The sequence below is a fragment of the Gopherus flavomarginatus genome, chromosome 10, assembly GCF_025201925.1.
Source record: "Gopherus flavomarginatus isolate rGopFla2 chromosome 10, rGopFla2.mat.asm, whole genome shotgun sequence".
NCBI classification, from domain to species: Eukaryota; Metazoa; Chordata; order Testudines; family Testudinidae; genus Gopherus; species Gopherus flavomarginatus.
Window position 1 is genome coordinate 81443463 of NC_066626.1, and position 25178 is coordinate 81468640.

The window sequence follows — 25178 nt, forward strand, 5'->3', positions numbered from 1 at the left end:
TTCCCTTCCCCCCTCCAGGTGCTCCTGGAGAGATACACAGACACAAGCTCTGTGAATCCAAACAGAGTGAATCTCCCTCTCTGTTCCCAATCCTGGAAACAAAAAGTACTTTCCTATTCCCCCAGAGGGAATGCAAAATCAGGCTAGCAATCCAACACACAGATCTCCCCGATTTCTTCCTCCCACCAATTCCCTGGTGAGTACAGACTCAATTTCCCTGCAGTAAAGAAAAACTCCAACAGGTCTTAAAAGAAAGCTTTATATAAAAAGAAAGAAAAATACAAATGGTCTCTCTGTATTAAGATGATACAATACAGGGTCGATTGCTTAAAAGAATATTGAATAAACAGCCTTATTCCAAAAGAATACAAATCAAAGCACTCCAGCACTTATATTCATGCAAATACCAAAGAAAAGAAACCATAGAACTTACTATCTGATCTCTTTGTCCTTACACTTAGAAACAGAAGACTAGAAAGTAGAAAGTACTTCTCCAAAGCTCAGAGAAAGCAGGCAGGCAGACAAAAGACTTAGACCCTAAATTCCCTCCACCCAAAGTTGAAAAAATCCGGTTTCCTGATTGGTCCTCTGGTCAGGTGCTTCAGGTGAAAGAGACATTAACCCTTAGCTATCTGTTTATGACACGCCCTATGCTCCCTTCTCCCTCCATCCCGCACACACCCCAGCCCTGTACCCGCCCTATGCTCCCTCCTCCCTCCACCCCGCACACCCCAGCCCTGTACCCGCCCTATGCCCCCCTACTCCTTACACCCTGCACACCCCAGCCCTGTATCTGCCCTACAACCCCTCCACCCCGCACACCCCAGCCTTGTATCCGCCCTATGCCCCCCTACACCCTGCACACCCCAGCCCTGTATCTGCCCTACAACCCCTCCTCCCTCCACCCCAGCCCTGTATCCGCCCTACAACCCCTCCTCCCTCACCCCGCACACCCCAGCCCTGTATCCGCCCTACAACCCCTCCTCCCTCCACCCCGCACACCCCAGCCCTGTATCCGCCCTATGCCCCCCTACTCCTTCCACCCCGCACACCCCAGCCCTGTACCTGTCCTGTGCTCCCTCCTCCCTCCATCCCGCACACCCCAGCCCTGTATCCGCCCTATGCTCCCTCCTCCCTCCACCCCGCACACCCCAGCCCTGTACCTGCCCTATGCTCCCTCCTCCCTCCATCCCGCACACCCCAGCCCTATATCCGCCTTACAACCCCCTACTCCCTCCACCCCGCACACCCCAGCCCTGTACCTGCGCTATGCTCCCTCCTCCCTCCACCCTGCACACCCCAGCCCTGTATCTGCCCTACGCCTCCCTACTCCCTCCACCCCACATGCCCCAGCCCTGCACCCGCCCTATGCTCCCTCCTCCCTCCACCACAGACACCCGAGCCCTTTACCCGACCCACGTCCCAGCTCTGTACTCGCCCCACGCCCTATCCCCACTCCCTACTCCCCAGTCCTGATCCCCGTTCCCATCCATCTCCACCACACCCCGTAGTCCCTGCCCCACCCCCGATCCCCGTGCTGGCTCCACGCCCCCCTACCCATCCATGTAGCTGAAGTGCACGTTCTCAAACTCAATGCGCCCTGAGCGGAAGCGAAGGTCCCCTGCATTCACCTCGTCCTTCACCTGCGGGACAGACACACACAGCCTCACAGCCCTGCCCCCCCCCCAGGGGCCGGCCCCTGCATAGTCGCTCCCTGGATGCAGTGGGGGGAAGGGAGCGCAGAGCAGACCCCACACTACAGCTCCGTGCCCTGCCCTAACCCCGCCCCCCTGGGGCCCCAGTTAGAGCAAATGGACCAGCGCAGGGGGACCAGAGCCCCAGGTGGAGCCAGAGGAGCTGCCTGAACACGTGTGGGGGTGATGGCTGGGGGGAGTCACCCTCATCTCCTGTGGAGAGGGGCAGCTGATCTGCTGGGGGTGGGGCACCCAGCTCCTGGGGATGGAGCTGAGGGCAGGGGGTGTGGCAGACGTGGCCCCTCCTGGGGGCAGAGCAGAGGGTAAGGGGTGGGGCACCCACCTCCTAATGGAGAAGCTGGGTCAGGGGGTAGGGCAGGGTTGTGGCCCCTCCTGGGGGCAGAGCTGAGGGCAGGGGGCAGGGCACCCACCTCCTAGGGGAGAAGCTCGGGGCAGGGGGCGTGGCCCCTCCTGGGGGCGGAGCTGAGGGCAGGAGGCGTGGCCCCTCCTGGGGGCGGAGCTGAGGGCAGGGGGCGTGGCCCCTCCTGGGGGCGGAGCAGAAGGCAGGGGGCGTGGCCCCTCCTGGGGGCGGAGCGGAGGGCAGGGGGCGGGGCACCCACCTCTTGCTCCTCGTTGAAGAGCTCGAACATGTTTTCCATGTCAATGAAGGAGCTCTGGATCATCCTGCAGGCGGAGGACAGGGCAGGTGAAGATGGGACAGGGGGCCACCGCCCCACTCAGCCCAGCCGTTCCCACCCCCATGGCGCGGGGAGGGGGCAGCTACCTTGGTCACACCTGGAGGGGGATTTCACCAGCAAAGTGCCAGCAGCAATGGGGTGGGCTGGGCAGACCAATGGCCTGATCCAGTGCAGCCGGAGGCGGGGCCACAGCCTAGATGGACCAATGGCCTGATCTGCCACATGGGGCGGAGCTACCATGCTAGTTGGCCCAATGATCTGACCAGCGCAGCAAGGGGCGGGGCTACCAGGCCAGCTAGACCAATGGCCTGACCCAGTGCAGCAAGAGGCGGAGCTACCAGGCCAGCTAGACCAATGGCCTGACCCAGTACAGGAAGGGGTGGAGCTATCAGGCTAGCTGGCTCAATGGCCTGACACAGTACAGAAAGGGCCGGGGCTACAGGCTAGCTGGCCCAATGGCCTGATCAAGTACAGCAAGGGGTGGGGCTACAGGCTAGCTGGCCCAATGGCCTGATCCAGTACAGCAAGGGGCGGGGCTACAGGCTAGCTGGCCCAATGGCCTGATCGAGTACAGCAAGGGGCGGGGCTACAGGCTAGCTGGCCCAATGGCCTGATCGAGTGCAGAAAGGGGCAGGGCTAGAGGCTAGATGGCCCAATGGCCTGACCCAGTGCAGCAAGGGGCGGAGCTACCAGGCCAGCTAGACCAATGGCCTGACCTAGTGCAGCAAGGGGCGGGGCTACAGGCTAGCTGGCTCAATGGCCTGATCCAGTACAGCAAGGGGCGGGGCTACAGGCTAGCTGGCCCAATGGCCTGATCAAGTGCAGTAAGGGGTGGGGCTACCAGGCCAGCTAGACCAATGGCCTGATCGAGTGCAGCAAGGGGCGGGGCTACAGGCTAGCTGGCCCAATGGCCTGACGAGTGCAGCAAGGGGCGGGGCTACAGGCTAGATGGCTCAATGGCCTGATCCAGTACAGCAAGGGGCGGGGCTACAGGCTAGCTGGCTCAATGGCCTGATCCAGCGCAGCAAGGGGCGGGGCTACAGGCTAGCTGGCCCAATGGCCTGATCAAGTGCAGTAAGGGGTGGGGCTACCAGGCCAGCTAGACCAATGGCCTGATCGAGTGCAGCAAGGGGCGGGGCTAGAGGCTAGCTGGCCCAATGGCCTGACCCAGTGCAGCAAGGGGCGGGGCTAGAGGCTAGCTGGCCCAATGGCCTGACCCAGTGCAGCAAGGGGCGGGGCTAGAGGCTAGCTGGCCCAATGGCCTGACCCAGTGCAGCAAGGGGCGGGGCTACAGGCTAGCTGGCCCAATGGCCTGACCCAGTGCAACAAGGGGCAGGGCTACAGGCTAGCTGGCCCAATGGCCTGACCCAGTGCAGCAAGGGGCGGGGCTACAGGCTAGCTGGCCCAATGGCCTGACCCAGTGCAGCAAGGGGCGGGGCTACAGGCTAGCTGGCCCAATGGCCTGACCCAGTGCAGCAAGGGGCGGGGCTACAGGCTAGCTGGCCCAATGGCCTGACCCAGTGCAGCAAGGGGCGGGGCTACAGGCTAGCTGGCCCAATGGCCTGGCTCAGGTGGGTTTCTCCCACGCTGGTGTTACCTGTAGTAGGTGCCGAACCAGTTGAGTGGCGTGTAGAGCTGGATGATGTAGGTGCCGAACAGGACAAAGTCCCCCACCTGGCAGAGATGGGGAGAGACGCCCATCAGAGCTGGAGCCGGGGCCCCCACCCCTGGCTCCTCCAGGCCGGCAGGGGTCAAGGGCACCCAGCTGGGGCACAGCTGACATGGGGCATCTCTGTCCGCAGGGGGCTCGCGGCCCAAAACATGCCAGGGCATCTGGGGGGCACAGGCTGGCGCCAGGCTCACCTGGAACTTCTTCTCAGTCACAAAGTAGGCGCAGAGCAGGGACCCGGCCAGCAGCCCCAGGCCGATGATCAGGTTCTGGGTCTGGTTCAGCAGGGCCAGCGAGGCGTTGACCTTCCACTCTGAGACCTGCCGGGGGGCGGTGGGAGGGAGTGTCAGGGCCCCCCTTCCCTCCAGAGCTACATCCCCAGCAATAGGCATGCCCCATGCTCAACCCACTGGCCCCCCAGTGTCCCCTACACCTCTGAGCTGAATTTGCCCCCCCTGCAATGTATCTGCTGGAAACCCCATGGGGGTGCAGGTGGCTGAGGCTCCCCTTGCAGGGTTGCCCCCCTGCAACGCAACACAGAGGGGCAGACTGGGGTCATGCTTAGCCCCCTGGGGGTGCCAACTGCCCCAACCCCCAGTGCAGGGCGGTGAGGGGAGCTAGGAACAGGGATAGACGCCCCTCCCAGCCCCCCAGCACCTGGTACTTCAGGATGGCGTCATTGAATCGATTCACTTCATAGCTCTCTGCGTTGTAATACTTCACCTGAAACACACGAAGCCCGGACTCAGCACCCGCATCCACCTCCCACCCACACACCCACCGCTCCCTGCTGGGCTCACGTCCCTGTCCCCTCTCCCTGGAGACTGCCCAGCCCCTGGCTGAGAACCAGCCCCCACGCCTCAGCACCAGCCTCCCACCCCCCGTGCCTCCTCCCTGGAGACTGCCCAGCCCCCGGCTGAGAACCAGCCCCCACGCCTCAGCACCAGCCTCCCACCCCCCGTGCCCCCTCCCTGGAGACTGCCCAGCCCCCGGCTGAGAACCAGCCCCCACGCCTCAGCACCAGCCTCCCACCCCCCGTGCCTCCTCCCTGGAGACTGCCCAGCCCCCGGCTGAGAACCAGCCCCCACGCCTCAGCACCAGCCTCCCACCCCCCGTGCCCCCTCCCTGGAGACTGCCCAGCCCCCGGCTGAGAACCGGCCCCCACGCCTCAGCACCAGCCTCCCACCCCTCGTCCCCCCTCCCTGGAGACTGCCCAGCCCCGGCCCCCCACCTGCCCCCAGGGCTCGGCACCTCCACACTCTCTTCCCTATGCTCCCTCCCGGGAGAGCCGCCCCCATGCCCCCAGGGCCCCCCCACTCAGCAGCTCAGCCCCTGGGCGGATCTCCCCAAGGCCCCGCCCGCGGGTCGGTACCGTCTCGAAGTTGAGCAGCGAGTCCACGGCCCGGGCCTTGGCCTCGTTGTCACGGGAGTTCATGTCTCGCCGGTACTTGGTTCTCCACTCTGTGATGATGATGGTCAGGGCTACAGAGGGGGGGTGTCAGATGTCACCGGGTCCTGCCGCCCGGCCCCTCAGCCGCTGCTCCCCCAGATCTGCGCACCAGGGCCACCGAGTGTGGGTGGGGCAGGGATCCCAGCACAACCATCCCGGGTAGCACCCCCGCTGCCCTCCCCAAGCAGCTCAGGGCCCCCTCGCTGCCTTCCCTGTCCTGCCAGGCCGAGAAGCACAGGCGGCCCCCCTCACCCCGGCCCGAGCAGCTCAGGGCCCCCCGCCACCCTCCCCTTCCCACCAGAACAAGCAGCTCAGGGCCCCCCACCCCGGGCCAAGAAACGCTGGCTCCCCCACCGCCCTCCCCCTCTCCTGCCGGGCTGAGCAGCTCAGGGCCCCCCCACTGCCCTCCCCGTCCCGCCAGGCTGAGAAGCACAATCCCCCCTGCCGCTGCCCTTCCCCCTCGCAGCGCCGGCCCCCCCGCACGCACTCAGGTAGAGGCTCATGCAGACGAAGATGATGAGCCCGAACCAGAGGCTGAAGGCCGAGCTGAAGTAGATGATGCCGATGACGATGTCAGCGATGGTGGGGAAGATACTGAAGATGATGTAGCTGGGGGGGGGAGCGGAGAGGACAGGAAGGGTCAGGTCAGCCCAGGGTCACCCTGCCCTGCCTATCCCTACCCCCTTTCCCCGCCGCCCCATGGCCCAGGCCCCACCTCCTCTGCCCGCCCCATCCCCCCACCCTGACCCACCCCCCCCAACCGCCCCATGGCCCTGCCCACCCCTCACACCCTCTGCCCTCCCCGTCCCCCACCCTGACCCACCTCCCCTCAACCGCCCCATGGCCCTGCCCACCCCTCACACCCTCTGCCCTCCCCATCCCCCACCCCGACCCACCTCCCCCCAACCGCCCCATGGCCCTGCCCACCCCTCACACCCTCTGCCCTCCCCATCCCCCCACCCTGACCCACCTCCCCCCAACCGCCTCACAGCCCTGCCCACCCCTCACACCCTCTGCCCTCCCCATCCCCCACCCTGACCCACCTCCCCCCAACCGCCCCATGGCCCTGCCCACCCCTCACACCCTCTGCCCTCCCCATCCCCCACCCTGACCCACCTCCCCCCAACCGCCCCATGGCCCTGCCCACCCCTCACACCCTCTGCCCTCCCCATCCCCCACCCTGACCCACCTCCCCCCAACCGCCCCATGGCCCTGCCTACCCCTCACACCCTCTGCCCTCCCCATCCCCCACCCCGACCCACCTCCCCCCCACCGCCTCACAGCCCTGCCCACCCTTCACACCCCCATCCCCACCCCCTACCAGTCCCTCTGCCCTGCCCATCTCCCTTTCCTCCACCCTGACCCACGCTCACCGCCCACCTCTCCTTCTGCCCAAAGCCCTGCCCCCACCGTATCCCCTTCTCACCCCCACCTGGGTCAGCCTGGTACTGGTGACCCTGCTGGGCGGGGAGGGGGCTTTGGAGGTGAGGCCGTAGGAAGTGCCTAGCTGGCCGGACCCCTCGGGGAGGTCCCCCCACCCCGTGGTACCTGAGCAGGCTGTTGACGCTGCTGGTGCCCCTGTCCACGCTGCGCAGCACCTCGCCCGTCTTGCGCCCCAGGTGCCAGCGCAGGGACAGGCCATGCAGGTGGGCGAAGAGACGCACCTGGACCTGCCGGTTGGTGAACTGCTGCACCCGGATCCACAGGAAGGTACGCAGGTTGCTAACGAAGCCAGTGGAGCCTGCAGGGAGAATGACGCGAGATGAATCAGCAGAGACCTCCCCCACCCACTGCCCAGCGGTGGTACGCCCAGGGCCCACCGGGGCGAGGGGGTATGTGGCACCCAGAACCACCCCCTAGGCTAGGCCTGGGGCAGCTCCCGCCCCAGCCCAAGTGCCAAGGGGCCCCTGGAAATCATAGAATCACAGAATCTCAGGGTTGGAAGGGACCTCAGGAGGGATCTAGTCCCACCCCTTGCTCAAAGCAGGACCAACCCCAACTAAATCATCCCAGCCAGGGCTTTGTCAAGCCTGACCTTAAAAACCTCTAAGGAAGGAGATTCCACCACCTCCCTAAGGAACCCATTCCAGTGCGTCACCACCCTCCTAGTGAAATAGTGTTTCCTAATATCCAACCTAAACCTCCCCCACTGCAACTTGAGACCATTGCTCCTTGTTCTGTCACCTGGTACCACTGAGAACAGTCTAGATCCATCCTCTTTGGAACCCCCTTTCAGGTAGTTGAAAGCAGCTATCAAATCCCCCCCCATTCTTCTCTTCTGCAGACTAAACAATCCCGGTTCCCTCAGCTTCTCCTCATAAGTCATGTGATCCAGCCCCCTGATCATTTTTGTTGCCCTCCGCTGGACTCTTTCCAATTTTTCCACATCCTTCTTGTAGTGTGGGGCCCAAAACTGGACACAGGACTCCAGATGAGGCCTCACCAATGTCGAATAGAGGGGAATGATCATGTCCCTCGATCTGCTGGCAATGCCCCTACTTATACAGCCCAAAATGCCGTTAGACTTCTTGGCAACAAGGGCACACTGTCAACTCCTATCCAGCGTCTCATTCACTGTAACCCCTAGGTCCTTTTCTGCAGAACTGCTGCCTAGCCATTCAGTCCCTAGTCTGTAGCAGTGCATGGGATTCTTCTGTCCTAATTGCAGGACTCTGCACTTGTCCTTGTTGAACCTCATCAGGTTTCTTTTGGCCCAATCCTCCAATTTGTCTAGATCCCTCTGTATCCTATCCCTACCCTCCAGCATATCTACCACTCCTCCCAGTTTAGTATCATCTGCAAAACTTGCTGAGGGTGCAGTCCATGCCATCCTCCAGCTCATTAAGATATTGGACAAAACCGTCCCCAGGACTGACCCTTGGGGCACTCCACTTGATACCGGCTGCCAGCTAGACATGGAGCCGTTGATCGCTACCTGTTGAGCCCGATGCCTAGACACCAGCCCCAAACCCTGGCACCCAAGGGGAGCTGGGCCAAATCAGGGAGGAGCTGGGCATGGGCTGGCTAATCTCCTCCCTCTGCTGGCCTGTTCCAGAGAATGCCCCAAGCCCCCTGCTGCCCTCCAGTGTGCCCCCATCTCTGTGCCCAGCACTGCCCACGCCCCTGCCATAGCAGCCCCAGTCTGGGCAGGACAGTGCCCCCAGGACTGCCCGAGGGACCGCCCCCTGCCTGGTCCAGAGGGCTGGGGGGCCCAGCTGGGGATCGTCCGTGGCTAGGGGGTTAAGGACGAATTGAGTGCAGGGTACTGCCCGCTACCCTCCCATGGGACAGCATCTCCACCAGCTCCACTCCACCCAGCTGGGAGCCCCCCAGGCCCAGCCCCAAGGCAGGTCCTACCGGCGCCTCCACCCTGCAGAAACTTCAGGAACACGTAGGTGCAGATGGTCCAGGCGACCGTGTGCCAAGCAGTGCCCTCCGTCAGCTCGTTCACTGGGGAGATGGGAGACCCAGATCAGAGCACTGGGGGCGGGGGCGGCTGGCAGCACTTCCCTGCAGCCGAGCGTGGGAGCTGGGGCCTGCGTGGCACCCCAACCCCCATGCCGTCCCTCCCCCAGCTTCTCACGGTGCTGCTCCCCCCCACATGCCAGGGTTCCACTGCCCAGCCGGTGCCCTTCCACTAGCGCCCTGCCAGCTCCCGGGGCAGGAGCCTGGGCTCAGTGGTGCTAGAGAGAACATGGCCCACGCCCCCGACCACCAGGCAGCAGCACCCAGCACTGAACTGCAGCCTCTTCTGGGGTGGGACACGACAGCCACGGTGCGATTAGGCCAGGTGAAGGCGAGTCCTGGGCCCCTCGGCACTGTGGCAGGCCGAAGGGGACACCGGGGCCAACTGTGACCCTGGAGAAAGGACCCCAGGCTGGGCAGTGAATGCAAGGGGCCCGTGGGGGGCCCTGAGAGACCGTGGCCCCTAGCACCATGTGGGGGAACTGCCCCAGAGAATTCCCCCCAAGCACCTCACCCCCCGCAGCCTGGGGAGGCAGCTCGGGCAGAGCGTGGGGCAGGCTGGGGGGCAGGAGGGGTCTGGCGTGTGTGGGCTCGTTATCACGGGGCAAAGCTAATATCACTGGGGCAGGGAGGGCATTCACCAGGGCAGCTGTGGGGGAGAGGAGGGCTGCCCCTCAATGCCCAGCCCTGCCCCCCAACTCTGCCCCCCAGCCCAGGCCCTAGTCCTGCCCCCCACCTTCTACCCAGGGTACTCGTTCCCCACCAATGAGAAATGTGTCAGTACACACCCAGCCCCTCTCCCGTCACTCCCCCCTTTGCCCCCACTAACTAGCCCCCCCACCCCGTTTTAAGGTAGCTGTGGAGCCTGGCGGGTGGCAGGGGCCTGGAGCGCACACAAAGGGCCCTTGTTCCTGACTTGGGCTTTGTCCGCCTGAGATGGGGAGCGGGCTGCCCTAATCCTAACTGACGGGGGGGACCCTTGCGGGGGGGGGCGCACTGCTTCCCACTGCTCAGAGACGGACCCCTCACCCCCCAGTCGCTCCTCTGTCCGGCCGCCCGAGCCTGGGGACAGGCAGGGACACCCGCTGCCAGCTCCATGTGGGGAGAGGTCGGGGTGCCTGCCCCACTGCACGTAACCCGGGGCCTGGTGAGAACACAGGGGTGGCCAGAGGAGGCCTGCAGGGGCTGGGCAATCTGGGGCCAAGCTCCGCCCAACCCCCAGGGAGCACCCCCAAACGGGGCCTTGGGGCCCGGCCAGCACAGGGCAGGGCTGGGATGCACCCCAGGGCCACGGTTGGGATGGGGAGACGAGACTGCAGCCTCCAGCCTGGGGCTAATGGGAGGCTCGAGAGCAGCATCCTCCCTGCCCCCCCGTAGCGGGGGGGGAAGGGGGGCAGGCATTTTGTATGCAGGCCACAGGCCGCTCCCCCCCATTCAGACCCCCCATTATCCGCCCCAGAGCCTCCTGCCAGCACCGCTTAGCGATGCCTTTGTAAGTCTAGAAGTCAAGGCTGAAAGGCAGACACCAGGGCCGGCCTCTCCCATTCTCGATGCCTGACCTAGCGCCGGGAGCTGGCACCCGGGCCGCTCGCCGGGGCCTGGGAACCTGGCACACAACAGCCCCAGCAGCAACAAAGGAAGGGGCCCTGCACTCCACCAGCCCCAGCCCCACCGGCTGGCTCTGGCAGCGAGCCGGCCAGGGACTCCCACCTTCCAGCCCAGCCCAGAATGGAGCCACTCAGAGCAGCACAAAGTGTGGTGCCTGGAGCCCATCAGCCCACCGAGTCAGGGCGTCAGGCCCAGCATCCTGCTTCCCTGAGGCCCCTGCAATCGCCACTGGACGCAGACCTGTCCTTTGCCTCCTGTGCCAGCCTGCTATGCAACGTCGCTGTTATTCTGCTGCTGTGCCCCACCCCAGAGGTGGCTGCATCTCAGCGCTGGGTGAGGGATCCCTGTATAAACAGCACCCTCACCCCACCCAGAGATAGCTGCATCTCAGCGCTGGGTGAGGGGTCCCTGTGTGACAAGTGAGTTGGGTGCCTGCGGAATGGACACACCAGAGAAGCAGCACCTGATCGAGGGTGCAGAAGGCAGGTCCCCTCTCAGCCCCAGGAAACACTCTCCTGCCAGGCCGAGTTTGAGACTCCAGACCCCAAAGCTGCTGCCTCCGTCCCACAAGTCCCCTGCTATGTCCCCCGGAGCTGGCTGGGCACGCAGCAGAGCCAGGCTGGGCCCCAGGGGCTGCCCCAGGCTGGACGCAGGGCAGGGACTGAGCTACACCTCCCAGTGCCGCAGTGGATCCTGGCTGGCCTTTGGCTGAGGGCAGCCTGCCCCCCAAACACCGGCTCATCCCAGCCCCCCTATAAAGCCCCATAGGGGAGCACCCCCTGGTGGAGAAGCCCAGGCATTGCCCAATACATGCAGCAGCTCCCCTCCACACAGGGCCTCCGCCCAGGGGGCTGCAGACAGAGCATGGGCCACGGGAACCAGCACGTCATGGGGGGGCGTCCCCTGGGCCTGGCCACCAAGCTTCAGCCACCCCTCCCACACCTGTTTCCCAGCAGCCCGTAGCTCTACACAGCTGTCTGCCAGAGGGGGGTCACTGGACAGCGCCAGAGCCATGCCAGCCTGCGCTGGGGGCATGACCCCTTCCCCCAACTCCCCCGATGGGCCTCACCGATGTTCTTGTAGTAGATGGGCACAAAGACGTTGATGACGCGCTCCAGCCCCATCAGCATCATGCAGAACAGCACCAGCCCCTGCAGCAGGTGGCTGCCCCGCGGCCACACGTACTGCACCAGCAGCCGCAGCTTCCGGCCCAAATCCTTCCAGGTGGAGTGGCTGCCGCGGTCTCCTGCCAGGAGAGGCTGCGACAGAGAAAGGGGGTGAGGAGGGGTGTGTGCCCAGGGGGATCCGTCCCTTCACCTCCGGCCCCAGAGCAGCATGAATCACTAAGGGACGGGGGATACCTGGGCAGGGGGCAAAAGCTCCCAGCCCTGGGGTGCTGATCCCATTGGGCACGGGGTGACCCTGGCACTGGGGTGACTGGGGCACTGGGGCATGGAGTGACCCTGGCACTGGGGTGTGGGGTGACCCTGGCACTGGGGTGTGGGTTGAATGGGGCACTGGGGTGTTGGGTGAACCTGTTACCAGGGTGAACGGGGCACTGGGGTGTGGGGTGAACAGGGCACTGGGGTGTGGGGTGAACAGGGCACTGGGGTGCAGTGACCCTGGAACTCGGGTGTGGGGTGAAAGGGGCACTGGGGTGTTGGGTGAACCTGTTACCAGGGTGAATGGGGCACTAGGGCACGGGGTGACCCTGGCACTGGGGTGTGCGGTGAATGGGGCACTGGGGCGCAGTGACCCTGGAACTTGGGTGTGGGGAGAAAGGGGCACTGGGGTGTTGGGTGAACCTGTTACCAGGGTGAATGGGGCACTAGGGCACGGGGTGAACAGGGCACTGGGGTGTGGGGTGACCCTGGCACTGGGGTGTGGGGTGAATGGGGCACTGGGGCGCAGTGACCCTGGAACTCGGGTGTGGGGTGAAAGGGGCACTGGGGTGTTGGGTGAACCTGTTACCAGGGTGAATGGGGCACTAGGGCACGGGGTGAACAGGGCACTGGGGAACAGGGTGACCCTGACACTGGGGCACAGGGTGAACAGGGCACTGGTGCGTGAGGTGAATGGGACACTGGGACACAGGGGAGCAGAAGCTCCTAGGTCTTGGAGGAGGAGGCCAAAGTGTGAGTCCTGCTGCTCGTATGGGGCAGTGGGGATGTGCGAGGAACCCTAGCACAGGTGCACAGCACCCTGGGCTTGTGGGAGGGGAGAGGACTGATGGGGGGGTCCTGACCTCAGGAGTGCAGACCGTGCTGTGCTCAGGCTTGGGGGAGACCAGGGGCCTGACCCCTGACCCCAGGGTTCCGATCCCGCAGCACCAGGGCAGGGAGCCAGAGTCCAGCTGCTCCCCGCTGCGCCAGTGTGACCCACAGCCTGCTGGCAACGCAGCTCACATCCCCTGCCAAGGGACAGGCCAGCAGGGACACCGCAGAGCCAGCAGCACCATCTGCTGGCAGCTTCACTCCTTGGTCAAACCCATTCTTTGCTGGGTCACGTTTACACACTAGATCCAGACCCTGCCAGGGTCATCCCTGGGCTGGGGAGGGTGAATGCTGGAGTGGGGGGGGCCCCCATGTGGGGCACTGCGGTGGCAGGATCAGGGCCACGGCTGCCTTCCCCCCTTGCTGCTGGGGCAGTCCCAGGGTAGGAGAAACGAGGTGGCCACGGGAAGCCCTTCTCAGCCCAAGGCCTGTGGGTGGAAGGCGCCTGCTGTCGTGGGACAGACGCACCCTCCACTTCCCTCTTCGGGATAGAGGAAGAGCCTGGCGGAGCTCGACAGCGGGCACCCGGCACCAGCAGACGCCTCCCCATCACCTGCTCAGTTCTGTCCAGAGGGCTCCAGCCCCAATCCTGGGACTGAAACATGGAGAGCTCCATTCCCACCACAGTTCCTCCTCCAGAGCCTGGGCCTGACCCCTGGCAGAGCCTTTGGGCTGGGCTGGGCTGGGGTGGGGGCAACGAAGTGGGAATGTTCTTAATGTTTTCTTTGAATCCGGGGTGGGGGCCCGTAACGCAGCAGGGAGAGGGGAGTGCCGGCCTGGGAAGGTTGCAGGGGAGTTTTGCTGGGACTGGCTGCATTGGGGATGGGAGACTTTCCTTGAGGGAAGATACCTGAGCACGTAACATGAGAACCCAGGAAGGAGTTTGGGGGCCAGATGACACCTCTGCCCAGGAAATGGACAAAGGATGGGGGCGGGGGGGAGGAGGCTGAGTGAGATGCTGGAGGGAGTCTCAGTTTGGAGCTGGCTGGGGAAATGGAGGAAGGGCCCAGACGGGGTCTGGTCTTTCTGCCTCCCCAAGATGGACCCAGCTGAGGGGTCCCGTTCTCTTTACCTACAAGCTCTGTTTTAGACCATGTTCCTGTCATCGAATAAACCTCTGTGTTACTGGCTGGCTGAGAGTCACGTCTGACTGCGAAGTGGGGGTGCAGGACCCTGTGGCTTCCCCAGGACCCCGCTGGGGCGGGCTCGCTGTGGGAAGCGCACGGAGGGGCAGAGGATGCTGAATGCTCCAAGGAGAGACCCGGGAGGTGAAGCCGTGTGAGCTTCTTGCCCTGCAGACAGTCTGCTCCGAGGGAGAGGAGGCTCCCCAAAGTCCTGCCTGGCTTTGTGGGGAGCAGTTCCAGAGCATCGCCCGGGGACTCCGTGACAGGGGGCTACTCAGGAGCAACTGGACAAACTAGCCAGCAGGACCTGCAGCCTGGACATGGGGAGATGGCTTCCGGTTGGCGGAGGGAGGTTCTGGGACAGCCTCCCCTTGGAGCATCGGGGGCCACCTGTCTGGTTTGAAGATGGAGCGTGATGCATGTCTGAGTGGGCTGACCTGTCGGCTGCAAGGCCTGCGTCCCCCTAGTCCCCATCCTAGGCATGGGGACGGACAGTACTGAGGCAAGTCCCAGGGTCCGGTCCTGATCTCCATGGGTCATGCCCAGGGATCCGGGCTGGAGACCACAGATACAGCCTCCTGGGCCCCCCGGTCGTTCTGCTCTTGTCTGGGCAAGGGACAGCAGGCCGGACCTCAGGGCTGGACCTGGGCCATGGGAGGAACTCACTGGAACTACGGAGCACCCCAGCCCTTCCCACTACAAACAGCCCACTGTGGGAACCTTTCAAAAGCAAACCCTACCAAAACAACCCCCCGGCTCCCCCAGCGCTCCCCTGGGCCGGGGACGAGCGAGAGAACAGGCCACCCGGGCCAGGCAAGAAACAGGACGGGGCAGGGCAGCTCCCGCCGGGCCTGACTCCCTGTGGCCCGCTCGGTGCCTCCGTCCCCTCTGTACAATGAGGCGTAGCTGGCTGGCCTCCCAGGCCTGGTGTGGGGCTGAAAATGCCCACATGCAATGGGGATGAGGCCCAATAAGGACTGGGACAGGCGCCAGTCGCAGGGTTTAACACACAGCGGGAAGGCACCGGATGCTGGTGACGGGAGTGTGGAAGAACCGTCCGAACAGAACAGCGGGCGGGTGGATGAGCCCTAGGGGGTGGGGCAGGGGGCTCAGAGAGAGACCTGAACACCTGCCCCAAAGGAACACAGCCCTCGAAGGGACGAGGAATGCCTGGGTGGGGAATGGAGAGAGTCTGACCTGGGGGAACGGGCCCTCCCCTGTCCCAGCCCATCACAAACTTCTCCAGCTCCATCGTCACCCCAGGCAGGGCACCTGCACCCCACTCCTCTTGGAGGGCTGGGGTGGGGGCACCTTGCTACATGCTTTGGTGGTGCGGTGCCCATCACACCAAGACATGGAGGAGCGAGAGTCAGTAATGCATACTGAGCTCCCGGGCGATGGGGGCCTTAGAAGAGATTACACATACCAGGGGTGCAGCAAGGCCCCCCACACTCTCTGACCAGAGCTAGATGGCTTAATGGCAAAGTCCCTTCCCTCCTGGCATGATGGAGGGGTGCCCAGTCAAATCTGAGCAGTGCTCCAACCCCCCTTTGCAGTCCTTCAGTGCCCATGGGCACCAGACACTCCTCGCCCCAGGGAGAAGTGGAGCAGGGAGCACCAGGCACCCCCCAAGGGAGGTGAGGGCTGGAGCCAGGCTTTGGGTGCTTCCTGGGGAAGTGAAGGGCTGGGCGTGGGGCAGCGTGGACGGAGTGTGACGTGGACAGCAGGTTGCAGGGCTGGAGGTGGGGCAGCAGGAGGGAAGTGAGTGTGGGGCTGGGGGGGGAGCAGGAGGGGAGTGAGTGGGGAGCTGGGGGCAAGGCTGGCCGTGGGGCAGCAGGAGGGCAGTGAGTGAGGAGCTGGGGGCAAGGCTGGGCGTGGGGCAGCAGGAGGGGAGTGTGTGGGGAGCTGGGGGCGGGGCTGGGCGTGGGGCAGCAGGAGGGGAGTGTGTGGGGAGCTGGGGGCGGGGCTCGGCGTGGGCAGCAGGAGGGGAGTGTGTGGGGAGCTGGGGGCGGGGCTCGGCGTGGGCAGCAGGAGGGCAGTGAGTGGGCAGCTGGGGGCAAGGCTGGGCGTGGGGCAGCAGGAGGGGAGTGTGTGGGGATCTGGGGGCGGGGCTGGGCGTGGGGCAGCAGGAGGGGAGTGTGTGGGGAGCTGGGGGCGGGGCTGGGCGTGGGGCAGCAGGAGGGGAGTGTGTGGGGATCTGGGGGCGGGGCTGGGCGTGGGGCAGCAGGAGGGGAGTGTGTGGGGAGCTGGGGGCGGGGCTGGGCGTGGGGCAGCAGGAGGGGAGTGTGGGGAGCTGGGGGCGGGGCTGCGCGTGGGGCAGCAGGACGGGAGTGTGTGGGGATCTGGGGGCGGGGCTGGGCGTGGGGCAGCAGGAGGGGAGTGAGTGGGGATCTGGGGGCGGGGCTGCGCGTGGGGCAGCAGGACGGGAGTGTGTGGGGATCTGGCGGCGGGGCTGGGCATGGGGCAGCAGGAGGGGAGTGCGTGGGGTGCCACGGGGCTATAACACGGCATGTAGACCTCTGGGCTCTGGGACGTGCCCGATGCCAACCCTGTGGTGTATAGCCGCGCAGCTGCGGCCCGCTGACCCAGGCCAGCCGTGGGGCTGAGTGCCGTGTGGACGTGCCCTAGTGAAGGCTCAGCCAGGTTCAGCTAGCAGCTTGGTGCCCGGCGCCATTGGCTGGGGGACAGAAGCACCTGCTGTGCACTGAAGCTGGCACGATTCATGCCCTCAGCAGGGAGCTGCAGCCGGATGGCAAGGCCGGGTGACCGGGACCCTCTCAGAACCATGAGAGGCGGCTGTCAGCCGCCCCAATCCCCGCCCTGCAAGGTCCAACTGCCCCCAAAGCCTGGGGCTGGGTAGGGTTCAGTCCAGGCTGGGCTGTGAGGTTATTGACATGAACTGGGACCATACAGATCATTGTTGCAACCAAGGTCCTATAGTGGCACCAACTCTTATACAAAGGAGGTCGGGCCAGGTGCCTGCGGGAGGTTACGATTCACTGGTTCTGATGCTCTGTAGGTCTCTATCCTCTTTGCAGCTGAAGTTATGACCAGTGGCTCTGTACTTGTACCTCAGTGTGTTTGACTCTAAGCAGCCTCAGTGAAGCCTTTGGGCAGCTTCTTGAGAAGGGACAATTCTCAGTAAGTGCCCAACCAAGAAACACTTAACTGACAATGGACCTTGGGAGACGCCAGTCCACATCTGAGCTTTCCTGGGAACCTTCAAACTAACATGGAAACACTGGCCTGGGCCTGCAAACTGAGTCATGCAGGGACATGCAACTTGCCCATGTGACTCCGACCTCCATCTTGTTGCTGTGATTTTCCACAGTAAGAACAAAGGGCGGGAGGGGGGGTCCTTCCACATGGCAGAGGATATAAAAGGCCCTGGAAACTCCTCCATTTTGTCTTCAATCCTGCTTCTGACGTCTGGAGAACTTTGCTACAACTGAAGCTCTGAACAAAGGACTGAAGGACCCATCCCAGCTGGGATGTTTGTACTCCAGAGACTTGCCTGGCTTAAATCAGCAGTGATCCCATCAAGCCTGAAACAAGCCTGAACTAAGAACTTTGCCATAACTGTATGTATTTGAGTCCCTTTAACCAATTTTAACTCATCTCTATTTCTTTCTTTTTATGAATAAACCTTTAGATTGTAAAGAATTGGCAACAGCGTGACTTGTGGGTAAGATCTGACTTGTATATTGACCTGGGTCTGGGGCTTGGTCCTTTGGGATCGAATCTTTTTCTTTTATTGGGTTGTTGGTTTTCATAACCATTCATCCCCACAAGGAGTGGCACTGGTGGTGATACTGGGTTACTGGAGTGTCTAAAGAAATTGCTTGTGTGATTTGTGGTTAGCCAGTGGGGTGAAACCGAAGTCCTCTCTGTTTGGCTGGTTTGGTTTGTCTCAGTAGTGAAGGACCTCCAGCCTTGGGCTGTGACTGCCCTGCTCTAATTACTTTGTCCTGAATTGATACTCTCAGTTGTGTCCTGCCAAAGGCCGCTTTGTTACAAGGGCTCCTCCTTCTGACCTGCTCAGCCCACACCCTAGATCCTCCCTGCCTCATGGAGCTGCTCCCACCTCCTTTGTGTCCAAGTGAGGCACTGAGCTACCACCCCAGTGAGCCAGTAGGACCCACTGAACCCTTTCCCAGCAGGATTGACACCTCACAAACCACTGCAATAACCCAACACTGCCCTGTTGTGGTGACGCCCCCCACCCCCCTGCAGCCCCCCCCAACACCTGCGAGGGACAGGGGGACCCACCTGCCTGTTCTCCACATCGCGCTCATCCTCGTTCACCAGCAGCATGTAGGGCTTGTGCGGCAGCCCAGGGGCCTTCATCCCCAGCACAAAGAGGGTGAAGGTGCAGACATATCGCAGCACCCACAGACTGAACTGCACCTGCGAGGGACCAACAGATCAGCCACTTGCACCCCCGAGATCCCAGCCCCCCTGCAGGTGGGAGCCCTTAGCTTCGAGCCAGAGACCTGGAGAACAGGCCTGGGGCTCAGAGACAAGCGGGCCCCGGCAGCGCTGGGAGGGGGCAGGGCCCAGGTGTGTGGACGAAGGCAGGATGCTTGGCTGGGCCGGGCTGCGTCTGCGTGGATGGGCTCAGACTGGGGGATGTCTCGGGGCGGCAGGCCCACGAAGCAGGTGGGAGGGAGCTGGAGCCCAAACATTCCTGCCACTGGCCGCTCTGGCCTCGTCCGAGCCTCCGCTGCCCTGTGCCAACTCGCAGCCTTCCCCAGGCTGGCTGCAGGGCTCTAGGGAAGGCCTGGCGCTGCCGACGCCGGGGCACGGATCCGGCGCAGCGCCAACGTCTCTGACCGCAGCCTGCGCTCGCTGGGCAGAGCTGACGGGCCAAGCAGGAGGGCTGGGGCCAGAGGCTCAGCACTGGAGGCCGCGTGGGCTGCCCCGAGGGGAGTGGGACCCTTGGGACCTAGTGCACTGATGGGTCCTCCCAGGGACTCTTCAGCGGCTGGGGATCCTCGGGATCCGGGACCGTGGGTCCCACTGAGGACCAGGCCCCGGGGAGCACCAAGCCATGGGGGAGGCGGGCTCATGCCATGTCCTGGCAGCTCCCCCTCCGGCTAGTCTCTCCCCTCTGTGTCTGGTGAGGTCTGGGAGCTCCAGGATCTGGGGCACTGAGCAGTCACCTCCCTCCCAGAGCAGAGGGGCCCCACGGCCCAGGCTGGGGGGAGCCATCCTGCCCCAGCCAGGGGTGGGGGAGCTTGACCAGCTGGAGCTCTAGGATGAGGCTGGTGGCTCCTCTCGCCTGGGAACTGGTACCCCTAGTACCCCGCAGCAGGGGACTCCACAGCTGCCCCGATGACTCCCCCTCCATGGCTGCCAGGTGAAGCTGGGGGAGAGGAGCCAGGGTCCCACCCCGGGAGGAGCTGTGGGGAGCGAGGGGCCCCTAGATGAGATATTGGGGCTGGGTTGAAGGGGGAGCAGCTGGCTGGGAGGGGTATTTAAGCCCCTCCTTCCCCTGGGAGCTACCCCCCATCTGCGCAGTGGGACCAAAGAGGGACGGGACAGATATCCTGGCCCATGGGGGGTGGCGGGCCTGGGGTGCCTGGGGGTTCAATGCTGTGTGACTGACCCCAGGAGTAGGATGAGCTCCCTGCAGTGAAGGGGCCCCCACCTCCAGTCCTGGGGACCCAGAATGCAGACACCCTCCCTGCCCCCCCCCCCCCCGCCAGTGACTCAGCAGGACACAGCCAGCAGGAGCCCTGCCCTGCCCCCCACATGCCCACTGCCGGCTCCACCCCACCGTGACTCAGCAGGACACAGCCAGCGGGAGCCTTGCCCGCCCCCCCGCACATGCCTGCCCCATGGCCGGCTCCACCCCACCGTGACTCAGCAGGAATCCCAGGGCCAGGCAGGGGGAGAGAAACGGGGGCTGCCTCTCCCCAGGATACCCGGCGGCTGCAGGGCAAACACCCTGGAGGGGGAGGCAGTCGGGGGGGGGGATTCCAGGGGGCTGAATTATGAACAATACGGAATGGAAAGCAGGACAGATTCCCCAGCCAGGAGGCGGCTCCGCTGGGCCTGTCCCCACGGGAAGGGCCAGGGCCCTGGCGTTCGGGACACTCCAATCCAAGCCGGGCACTGCCCTGGGCGTACGCTGAAGTCAGACTGCAATTAACTAGTTAAGGGGCCACGGCTCACGGGAGCTAGTGCTCGTTGAGCCACCCCCAGCTGCCCTCCCCACGGCTGGACACTGGCAGTGACTGGCACAACCGGCCCAGTGCCACTGCAACCAGCTGCCTGGTTGACACCCCTGATAATGGGGGAGGGGCATCTGGGAGCAGCCCCCAAGCTCTCACTGCAGGGCTGCCTGGGGAAAGGGGGTCAGAAGCAGCCAGCCTGGCAAATGGGGGATCCTTCAGGCTCCGGTGCCCTGGCGTTAGGGGCTGGACCAGCCAACACCAGTGACATCTATGGGGCCAAGCGGGGCTCCAGACCCCTGGGCAGCAGGGCTCTGCTCTGCCCTGGTCTCGGGGGGTGCAATCGATGGTCTAACCCAGGGCGTGGCGGCTGCACCCTGCTCAGGCTGGGGGGAGGCTTCCTGTCTCCACCTAAAGAGGGACTGGGGTGCACCCAGCAATAGCCCCAAGCCCCCTACTCCAGGCTCCACCAACCCTCCATGCCCTGCCCCCCAACCTACCTTCTGAGGGGCGTCTCCCAGGGACCACCACCAGAGGGGGCTCCTCCAGGACACCAGGGCCAGGTTCTCGGCGGCAAAGGCCACCGCCCAGAAGAGCAGCAGGACGGTGCCGTGGCCTCTGGTCCTGTCCTGTGCCAGCACCCGGGTGTGCTCCAGCTGCAGGAGGCCGAGGGCACAGCCCCAGCCCCCAGCCGAGAGGCAGCCGTACAGCAGCGCATAGCCGTACAGCGGGCCCGCAGCCAGCCCCTGCCACAGGAGGGCGCCGAGGGGCTGCACCGCCAGCAGCAGCGAGAGCAGCACCTGTGTGTGGTAGAGGCGTGAGCGGGGGATGTGCTTGGGCTCCATGGCGCGGCCGAAGCGGGCGTAGCAGGCGTACTGCAGGGCGCCTAGCAGGAGGCAGACGCTCAGCAGCACTGTGGGCACCAGCGTGAAGTAGAAACAGGGGGAGAACCCCTGCTGCGTCCATGGCTGGGATATGGTGCCGTTCCCCGGGCAGTAACTCCCCACCACCACCATCCTGCCGGGTGAGAGGCTGCGGAGACACAACGGCACAGACACAACCGCTCAGCAGGGGGCTGGCACGGACACGAGCTGCTATGCACCAATGCATGTTGGCACGGCTGGGCATCCACGCACTGACGTGTGCAAATACACACTGACAGCTATGCAGACACGCGTGTGAGTGCCTATGCACCAATGCATGTTGGCACGGCTGGGCACAGATGTGTGTGAGCACCCACGCACTGAGGTGTGCAAATACACACGGACGGCTGTGCAGACACGTGCATGTGAGCGCCCATGCACCAATAATAAATAATAATAATAATAATAATAATTGGAGATATACCTATCTCCTAGAACTGGAAGGGACCCTGAAAGGTCATTGAGTCCAACTCCCTGCCTTCGCTAGCAGGACCAAGTACTGATTTTTGCCCCAGATCCCTAAATGGCCCCCTCAAGGATTGAACTTACAATCCTGGGTTTAGCGGGCCAATGCTCAAACCACTGAGCTATCCCTCCCCCCATAATGCATGCTGGCACGGCTGGGCACAGACATGCGTGTGAGCACCCATGCACCGAGGTGTGCAAATACACAATGACGGCTGTGCTGACACATGCATGTGAGCGCCCATGCACCAATGCATGCTGGCACGGTTGGGCACAGACAGGCATGTGAGCACCCATGCCCCGAGGTGTGCACACACTGACGGCTGTGCAGACACATGCGTGAGCACCCATGCACCAATGCATGCAGACACATGCATGTGAGCACCCACACCGAGGTGTGCAAATACACACTGACAGCTGTGCATAGACGTGTGCGAGCACCCATGCATGTACTGATGTGTGCACATATACACTCGTGGCTGTGCATAGACACCCACATGTGAGCACCCATGTACTGGGATGTGCAAATACTGACACAGCTGTGCAGACACACGAGTGTGAGCACTCACATGCACGCTCACATGCAGACAATGATATTCTATTCTACGTAGGTTCTCCTACCACTCTCATCACCCAGCAACTCAGCCCCCAGGAAGACCGGCTCTGTCAAGAGTGGAATGCAAAGGCAGGCGTGCACAGCACAATGGATTAGCAATCCAGCGCTGCAACCACTCAGCCATCTTGTCTGACGGGTGTGCAAATGCACACACAGACATGTGCAAATACAGGGCTACAAGCCCACGCGTGTGCACAGACCCTTGCACTACATGTTCAAATCCCCAAGCCAGTGCCCTGGCACGCGCGTGGAGGGACACAGTCCCCTGGGTCTCCCTGCCCCCAGCCTCCTGGGGAGATTATGGCCTGGGCCCATCTGAAAGCTGCAGTTCCCAGCAGCCGTCCTGGGACACAGCGCTGGCCTGGTCTGGCCCTGCACCAGCTCAAACCCTGCTGGGCTGCAGGCAGGGATGGGGGTGGTAATCACAGGGGCATGCCCCTCAGGGGGCTATAAACCAACACGGCCCCCCAAGAGATGAGCTCTGTGTCTCCAGAGGCCGGGCCTTGCACTTCTTGGAGGCCAAGGCTGAGCAGTGGCCATTCCTCCAGTGGCCCCACCAGACAGTGTGCCCCCGCTAGCCACGCTGGGTGGGGGCAGGGGCCTGTGTTCCCCCAGTGCAGCCGCACTGCCCTCTGGGTACGTATCCCATCATTCTCTGCCCAGCTCCCCAGAGCAATGGCTCCAGGGAGGCCTTGGAACGAGGGCAGTTCACTCAAGCAATTAACTCAAAACAAATTAACGTGATTAAAAAAACAAATTGCGATTCCTGGCAGTGTGAAGCAATCGGCTGCCCATCGAAATGGATTATAAATATTTGTGGATTTTCTACATTTTCAAGTGTATTGAATGCAATGACCAGGCAGAACAGACAGCGCACTGGACTCACTTTATATTATTAATTTTGAGTGCAAATACTTGCACTGTAATAAAGACAAACAAAAGAAACAGTATTTTCCAGTTCTCCTCCTCCAAGTCCTGTCCTGAGATCTCTTTGGCCTGAAAGTGCAACTTACAAATGTGGAATTATCTTCGTTCCATAACCGCTCTCAAAACCAAAACCCTGTAAAACCTCCCAGCCTGCAAGTCCACTCAGTCCAACTTCTGGTTCAGCCAATGGCTCAGACACACACTCTGCTCACAATGTCCCCTGAACTGAGCCCAGGCGTTCACATGGCACCGTGGTAGCCGGCGCGGCGAGATGTCTACACGCTGGATGCGCTAAACATTCCTAGGCCCCTTTGGGCTTCGACTTGCAGGTCGCACTCGCCTCTGTTCAAGGTTTTTACAGTGCAACTATTTGTAAGGAAACCCAACACCGCGCGGTGAGCCCCGTACCCTGTGCGTCCTGCGCTGCCACCGAAATCGAAATCCCGGACAATACAAACAGCCACAAATATTTATAATCGGTCGAGCAAAGCTGCGATTACTCAGGACTCATTTCGTAACCGTTTGACAGCCTTAGTCGAAACAAATCAAACCAAACTGGCAGCGGGGGCAGGACTTGCAGGGAGGACTCCCCCGTCCTCCTCAACGCCCCCCCCACCCCACATGGGGGGGACCGGACCCCTCGCCTCCCCCGTCCTCCTCAACGCTCCCCCCACCCCACATGGGGGGGACCGGACCCCTCGCCTCCCCCGGTCTCCTCAACTCCCCCCCAGTCCCACGTGGGGGGGACCGGACCCCTCGCCTCCCCCGTCCTCCTCAACCCCCCCAGCCCCACATGGGGGGGACCGGACCCCTCGCCACCCCGGGGCCTCCTCAACCCCCCCTCCAGCCCCACATGGCGGGGACCGGACCCCTCGCCTCCCCCGGCCTCCTCAACCCCCCCCCGACCCCACATGCGGGATCAGTTCGGTCACACACTCCCCGCCTCCGGCCCCACAGGGGGACCAGCCCCGCTCACCCCCCCATGGCCCCGGCCCCACAGGGGCACCGGCCCCGCTCACCTGCCCCGCTCCGACTCTCAGCCCAGCTGCGCACACGCTGCGGCCCTGCCGGCTCCCGCCGGGTCCTAGAGCCCGCACGGAGCCTGGCCTGGCGTTGGGACCACGCCAGGACCCCCGCGCTCCCCTGCACCCTCTGCCCCGACACCCGGGACCTGATCCCCCACGGGCCCTGTCTCCGGGACCCCCCGAACTCCCCTGCACCCTCTGCCCAGACAGCCCCAGACCTGATCCTACCACGTGCCCCATCCCCGGGGCCCCCCGCGCTCCCCTGCACCCTCTGCCCCGACACCCGGGACCCCTCGAGCTTCCCTGCAGCCTCTGCCCAGACACCTCGGAACCTGATCCCCCACGTGCCCTGTCCCCGGGACCCCCCGAGCCTCCCTGCACCCTCTGCCCAGACACCCCGGGACCTGATCCCCCACGTGCCCTGTCCCCAGGACCCCTCCGAGCCTCCCTGCACCCTCTGCCCAGACACCCCTGGACCTGATCCCCCCACGTGCCCCATCCCCGGGACTCCCTGAGCCTCCCTGCACCCTCTGCCCAGACACCCCGGGACCTGATCCCCCATGTGCCCCGTCCCCGGGTCCCCCCCGAGCCTCCCTGCACCCTCTGCCCAGACACCCCTGGACCTGATTCCCCCCACGTGCCCCATCCCCGGGGCCCCCCGAGCTCCCCTGCAGCCTCTGCACAGACACCCCTGGACCTGATCCCCCCACGTGCCCCATCCCCGGGGCCCCCCAAGCTCCTCTGCAGCCTCTGCCCAGACACCCCGGGACCTGATCCCCCACAAGCCAGGTTTGCAATGGCTCCAGTGGTTCCATGGAGCTGGGCCTATGCTCAGAAGGGGCCCCGGCCTGCTCTGCTTGCACTGCACCCCAAGACCCCACTGGCTCCCCGCAAACCTCCCTGCAGCCTCTGCCCAGACACCCCGGGACCTGATCCCCCACGTGCTCAGTGGTTTGAGCATTGACCTGCTAAACCCAGGGTTGTGAGTTCAGTCCTTGAGGGGGTCATTTAGGGATCTGGGGCAAAAATCAGTACTTGGTCCTGCTAGTGAAGGAAGGGGGCTGG

General features: G+C 63.6%; 1 protein-coding gene across 1 annotated transcript in view; it reads right to left on the reverse strand.

Moving 5' to 3' along the window:
• Positions 1-24201, reverse strand: part of ABCB6 (ATP binding cassette subfamily B member 6 (Langereis blood group)) — a 36571-nt gene extending 12370 nt beyond the window's left edge. Inside the window, exons 1-13 of the mRNA XM_050917021.1 lie at positions 24108-24201; positions 20658-21189; positions 18251-18388; positions 11654-11843; positions 8869-8961; positions 7060-7252; positions 5999-6120; positions 5434-5543; positions 4719-4784; positions 4256-4381; positions 3990-4066; positions 2315-2378; positions 1558-1643 (exon numbers count right to left, since the gene is read on the reverse strand). Of these exons, the coding sequence (XP_050772978.1) occupies positions 1558-1643; positions 2315-2378; positions 3990-4066; positions 4256-4381; positions 4719-4784; positions 5434-5543; positions 5999-6120; positions 7060-7252; positions 8869-8961; positions 11654-11843; positions 18251-18388; positions 20658-21173 (1781 nt within the window). The 5' untranslated portion in view covers positions 21174-21189; positions 24108-24201. The remainder of the gene's footprint in view (positions 1-1557; positions 1644-2314; positions 2379-3989; positions 4067-4255; positions 4382-4718; positions 4785-5433; positions 5544-5998; positions 6121-7059; positions 7253-8868; positions 8962-11653; positions 11844-18250; positions 18389-20657; positions 21190-24107) is intronic.
• Between the last annotated feature and the right edge of the window lie 977 nt (positions 24202-25178).